The sequence below is a fragment of the Callospermophilus lateralis genome, chromosome 11 (genome assembly GCF_048772815.1).
Source record: "Callospermophilus lateralis isolate mCalLat2 chromosome 11, mCalLat2.hap1, whole genome shotgun sequence".
Classification (NCBI taxonomy): Eukaryota; Metazoa; Chordata; class Mammalia; order Rodentia; family Sciuridae; genus Callospermophilus; species Callospermophilus lateralis.
The window spans coordinates 90,017,390-90,023,748 of NC_135315.1; the positions used below are offsets into that span (position 1 = coordinate 90,017,390).

Consider the following 6,359-nt stretch of genomic DNA (forward strand, 5'->3'; position numbering starts at 1 on the left):
TCCATGCCTGTAGGGCTCCTCTACTTCCAGTGACTATGAGAGCAGATGAGATTTGGGGGAGAAATAGTGCCTTAAACTAAGTCAAACTGCAAATGTGTTTCATTTTAAAGAAATGGGAAGGAAGAAGCAGGGCTGCTACCAGGGGCCTCTGCACTGGAGCCATGTGAAAGAGCAGGGGCAGCATCCATCTGGGTTCACAGGTGCAGTGTGAGGGTCTGTGCAGACACTTTGTGTCCTAGGGGAGCTGGCAGGAGTATCTTCAAGGCAGCTTGGGGCTGGCTGGATAAACTGAGGCCAGTCTGGGAGGCCAGAAGCCCATCTTCTAGCATCACCCTCCACAGCCTTGTTAGGCAGATATCCTTTTGGAATCCTTGAAGCTGTCTTAGGACAGGACATCTGCTGATGAGGGTTTGTTTGTCCTGATTCCGTGTTTCCCCCTGTGAGTGGCTTCCTGTGCCTGAATGTCAGCTTCCAAACACTGGGGGTCACTGGGCTGTGGGGACTTCCTGGCTGCTGGGCCAGTGACGCGGTTGTAGAGCAGAGGGTATATCACTACCCTGGGATGCTCAGGCCTTTTATCTGCACATGGAGCCTGGGTTGGACCACCAGGAGGGGTTCCTACAACCACCTCCATCCCCTACTTCCCACAGAGGGAGCTGCCAGGCCTCCCATAGTCTCCCTGGTTGGGATTCAGGAGTGGGCCACCTGTTAAGTTCTGAGGCTGTGGAGGTAGGCAGCAGGTGTCCTCCATAGTTAGGGACTCTGTTCCATGCTTTCCTAAGGAGGGCCTGATTCAGCTGCATGTCCTCTGTGGGCTCCTGGGCCCTCTTTGGGGGTGGATGTTATGCGACAGTAAAAGCCAGCTTCCCAAGTGGAGAAGAGCCAAGATGAGGTTTTGCATTTCTGCTAAAGAGAAGAAGCTGATTGCTTCTCCTGGACAGTTGCAGGTGACAGGTCATTGAGTAATATGTATCCCCCTACATATTTTGGGATAGGCCCTTTGTCCCTAAGGTAATGCTGAGGTGGGTGAAGCTGTCCTAGTGCAGCAGACACAGTCAGGATAAGCAATACATCTTATGTTGGACACTATTGGGTGGAGGAGCCATAATTCCAACCTTGGAATGTTCCTGCTTTGGTTTCTGAAACAGTTGGCAAGGCCACCAGGCACACACTGAATCTTGTTCTGGGTCCTGCAGAAGTTGCTATGTATAACATGGAGTCACTTTGAGTAACCCATGGTAGCCTGAATTATAGCTAGTCACCACCTGTGGCAAGTGACAGAACTGCCGCCTACATAGAGGGGACAAGTCAGGTCTGGTGTCCCTGTCTATCACTCCCCACAGCATGCAGTGAGGTTTGAGTGGGTACCACATCCTGGAAGGACTTCAGGACTATCAACGTACAAAAGGACACTCAAGGATATCTCCTGGCAGCTCTCACAGAATCTGAGGAAAGTCACTCTAGAACCGAGGCTACCTTTGGCTGAACCCTTGCTGGCTATGAGAAGCTGACCGTGGAGCTTGCTGGCTGTGAGGAGCTGACCATGGGACTTGCTGGCCTAAGGTTGGGTTAGCAGGTAGAAGCTGGCAGATCATCATTCCTCCAGAAAGGCAGTAGGCAGTGACCTCTGTGCTTTGGGTCTAGGCACACTTTGTTCCTGAAGCAGTTGAAAAAAGAAAGAAATGGAAAACTATGCAAAGACCAGGGCCTGAGGCAGCTGGTTGGTTGCCCAAAGCTGATGTGGCACAGCCAGCCCCCAGCCTGTGTTTTTGGAGTGCATTTGGGCTATGGGGCATCGCACACATGCTGGCCAAGCTCCAAGTGGCCTCATGGGTTAAGTGAAGTTGCTAGTGATCTAGGTTTGCACATGAGCTTTCCAGAAAGGTTATAAGTGCTAAGTCATGTTTAAAATGCAAATTGTGTTGAGGATTTTAAATACTCTCATCCAGACACTGAAGTGGCATGCTTATAATTCAGCATTCCAGGGGTAGACCAACCTGCCATTCGTGGGGGAATCACAATTCCCTGTTGAGAAGGAGCAGGCCTCCAGCACTGCTGTGGCCAGGCTCAGAAGCCTGATGTTTCTTTGGCCCTGTACCATGTTAATTTCACACTCTGGGCACAGCCAGGCTGATGGTGTCTGGAGAAGATAGACAATGAAAGATAGAAAACCAACATTGTGTCTGTCTTTGGACACTGTGTCAATGAGACTCTGGTTGTTTGTTTATGTGACACAGTTCTTGTGTGATTGATTTCTTTTCTCCTTTCTTTGTGAGACACCTCAGAACTTGGGCAAAATTGCTGGGCCTTAATAGGACCCCAGAATAGTGTTTTGACTAGAAGTTGAGGTTCCCTGATGAGTGATTTCTCTCTCCCATCTCTCTGGGTTGCTGTAGGTCCTTCTCACTCCTCCTACCATGGAGCTGCATCTCTTTGACTACACAGAGCCAGGAAACTTCTCTGACATCAGCTGGCCATGCAATAGCAGCAACTGCATCCTGATCGACACAGTGCAGTGCCCCACCATGCCCCACAAAAGCATCCTGCTCTACACACTTTCCTTCATTTACATTTTCATCTTCGTGATTGGCATGACTGCCAACTCTGCGGTGGTCTGGGTGAACATCCAGGCCAAGACCACAGGCTATGACACCCACTGCTACTTCTTGAACCTTGCCATCACGGACCTGTGGGTGGTCATCACCATCGCCATCTGGGTGGTCAGCCTGGTGCAAGACAACCAGTGGCACATGGGTGAGCTTACCTGCAAGGTCACACACCTCATCTTCTCTGTCAACCTCTTTGGCAGCATCTTCTTCCTCACGTGCATGAGCATCGACCGCTACCTCTCCATCACCTACTTCACAAGCACCTCCAGCCGCAGGAAGAAGATGGTACGCCACATCGTGTGCGTTCTGGTGTGGCTGCTGGCCTTGTGCCTGTCTCTGCCTGACACCTACTACCTGAAGACCATGGTGTCTGCTTCCAACAACGAGACCTACTGCTGGTCGTTCTACCCTGAGCACAGCATCAAGGAGTGGCTGATCGCCATGGAGTTTGTCTCTGTTGTCTTGGGCTTCATTGTCCCCTTCTCCATCATCACTGTCTTCTACTTTCTCCTCTCCAGGGCCATCTCAGCCTCTGGTGATGAGGAGAATCAGAGTATCCGGAAGATCATCTTTTCCTATGTGGTGGTCTTCCTTGTGTGCTGGCTCCCCTACCACGTGGCAGTGCTGCTGGACATCTTCTCCATCCTGCAATACCTCCCCTTCACCTGCCAGCTGGAGAACACGCTCTTCACAGCACTGCATGTCACACAGTGCCTGTCCCTGGTGCACTGCTGTGTCAATCCTGTGCTCTACAGCTTCATCAACCACAAGTACAGGTACAAGCTGATGAAGGCCTTCACCTTCCAGTATTCTGCCCAAATGGGCCTCACCCAGCTCACCAACACCACCAGAGTGTCAGAGACAGAATACTTAGTTCTGGAGCAAAACTGCAAATGACCTGCTGTGCAGAGGCCATGTCATGGAGCTTGTGAACATGGCTTATGGTCTTCATAAGAGAGCAAGGGAGCTTTGGGTCTTGATGCCCAAGTGACATGAAGAGTAGAAGGCGTGACATTGTGCATCTTCCTCTCTGTCCAGTGCTGTGTGTCAAAGTCAGCTTCAGGAAATGCTTGACTGGACATTTATACAATAGAACCTTCTGCTCTTCCTGAAATTTTTATATGTTGAATTGTATTTAAGTCTTCATTTTCTCACTATTGGCATACTGCATAAGAAATATTGGAAAGTTAAATGTATTTTAATATTGCATGGGAGGTATAATCCTGACATACTCAGATTACTGTAGTTTTAAGATTAGTTTGACTTTAGTTTTACTAAGGGTGTCATTTTTAACTAATTTAAAGTTATGTATTTATATACATGTATACGCATATATATAAATGTATACCATTCTTCACTGAAATAGGATCTTTATAAAAGTTTTATATCTCTGTGGTGGGTTGTATTTGCACAGGATATGGAACAAAAATGGCTTCATAATGCTGTTTGGGACATTAATACTTTTGCAGAGTTACATTTAAAACAAAAGAAACTGTTACAGGCTACAAACCTGTGCATATGATGAAGAGAGTCCTCTTCATCTGTAAATTATTTCTTTAATAAAGAACTTTGTTTCCTAAAAGTTCACTCCTGAAAGTGTGGAAGTGTGCCCAGCATTGAGGTAGCATTCATGATGTTCCTATGTGGACACATCTAGCACACACAGTCAAGCTGAGTAAGAATAAAGAGAGAACTGCCACAAAGCAAACTGGATGGTTAATGTGGGTGAGTGGCATGGAAGGCACAGCATTCAAAGTGCTGAGTGTGTTTTAGAAACTCTTCACGTGATGGTGTGTTGGGGAGGGAGGTGGTGGGCAGTGAGATGTCTGGAAGCAGAAATGCAGGAAATGTGAGCTTGCATCGGCCAGGGCTCCTCTGCTCCCAGCACCATGTGACATCCCCTCATGCAATCCATGCTGAGGGTTGAAGGCAGTGCTGCTTTCACATTTTTAGCAGACCTAAGAAAAAGCTGCACAGGAAATGCATATTTTCTATTTACCATAGACCAACTAATTACATTTGTCCCCTGTTATCTGTCCCAAGATCCCCTGAAACCTGGAAAGTACCTGACTCATTATGTATATTTTATGTATTTACTACGCATTCTCCTAGACATACACATCTATAGTACAGTTTAATTTATAAAGTAGACGCAGAGATCAACAATTATGAAAATTAGAATAACTATATAATTTTCTGAAATAAAAGTTATTTAAAATTTAGGAATTATGTATTTCTAGAGTATCCCATTTAGCATTTTGGGGGGCTGCAAGTAACTGAACTGCAGAAAGTGAGCCTATATCTAAGGGAAGGCTATTGACTGTGCTTGAGGCAGTAACCAAACTCTGGCTTCTGCATTTTCACATGAACCTTCACTGTGAGGACTCCTTGGAGGAGCACTCTCAGAGCCACAGGAACCACAGACTTCTACAGACCTGGCTTTTGGGTGGGAGCTCAAGGAAGTGTCCTTCCCACATTATCCCAGGTGAGGCCATCCACAGATGGGTCTTCTTGAGATCCAGGGTCTACTGCCCTTTTGTAAAGTCCCTGAACATGTGGGCTCACCCAGACTCACAGCCCAGGGGTCCCTGGGGGGCTACAGATAGCACCACTTGCAAAGGCTGCACAGACTGAGTTCCGAGGCCAGGCAGTGTGGCATGCTGACTCCAATATGCTTGACACATGTCCACAGGTGCATGCACACTGTCATGAATGCTGTAATAATAGCAGATCAATAAGTGAAAATGCAAGAGAAAGGAAAAATAACACAAGGAGCACACAAAGTTGGGGAAAATCATGACGTGATAACAGTTATTACCATGAAAATGGGGCCATGTCTGCCCTGAGGCTTCTAGAGGTCAAGTTCAAACAGAAAACTCCCAACCAGTGAATTGAGGAGGAGAATGGAGAACAGAAAAGCTGAACTTAAGTTAAATGTTCAGGCCCCTCCCACTCAGTGTGAACCCCTCCTAGCCCCTCCTAGGAGTTCAGGTATGTAGATGCATAGTGCTGGGTTCAGGTGGAGTTCCTTATCCATTCATAGAAGTCTCCTGTGCCACCCAACTTTAGTGACTTTTATTGCCCTTGCTGAGTGGGACCATGGACTACTTTCTTACCACTCTGTAGAGCTGGGTTGCTTACACCCATTCTGAGGTGCAGAGCAGTTAGGAGGTTTGTGGAGAGCAGGCTGTGCTGGATCCAAGCCATTCCACACTATGCAGAAGAGCACTGCCCAGACCTGAGCTACCCTGTTTTATAAAGCAGCAGATTTCCATGGGCTACATACTTCTCAGTGCAATGAGGCAGAATGACTCATGCCTTGACAGACCAAGTGGAAAACCACTAGATGCTGGGCATACAGAACTTATTGGAAAGAATTAACCCAACTGGGCACAATGATGCATGTCTGTAATCCTAGCCTCACAGGAAGCTGAGGCAGGAGTATCACTGGTTTCAGGCCAGCCTAGGCAACTTAGTGAGTTCCTGTCTCAAAATAGAAAATAAAACTCAGACAGGTAGCTCAGTGGAAACATGCCATGCTACGAGGCTCAATCCCCAGAACCACACACAAAGAAATAAGAAAGAAGGCAATGACCCAGCTGTGCAGCAGCAGCATAAGGCACAAATGGATGCATAAGTGAATCAGGTTAGTAAAAAATTACTCTCCGTTCATTCACTAAATTAAATCTGATACACATGGACTCCTGGGCACATCAGAACCTCATCCAGGAAACCAGGACCATGAGCTTA

At 47.4% G+C, this 6,359-nt stretch overlaps 1 protein-coding gene across 1 annotated transcript; it reads left to right on the plus strand.

Moving 5' to 3' along the window:
* Positions 1-2,417: 2,417 nt before the first annotated feature.
* Positions 2,418-3,506, plus strand: LOC143385905 (atypical chemokine receptor 3-like). The gene has a single exon (XM_076841364.2). The coding sequence runs from the start codon at positions 2,418-2,420 to the stop codon at positions 3,504-3,506; it is 1,089 nt and encodes a 362-aa protein (XP_076697479.2).
* The last annotated feature ends 2,853 nt before the right edge of the window (positions 3,507-6,359 follow it).

What these genes read in the sequence shown, in the direction of transcription:
- LOC143385905 (XM_076841364.2), top strand. Translation starts at nt 2,418, where the DNA reads ATGGAGCTGCATCTCTTTGACTACACAGAGCCAGGAAACTTCTCTGAC.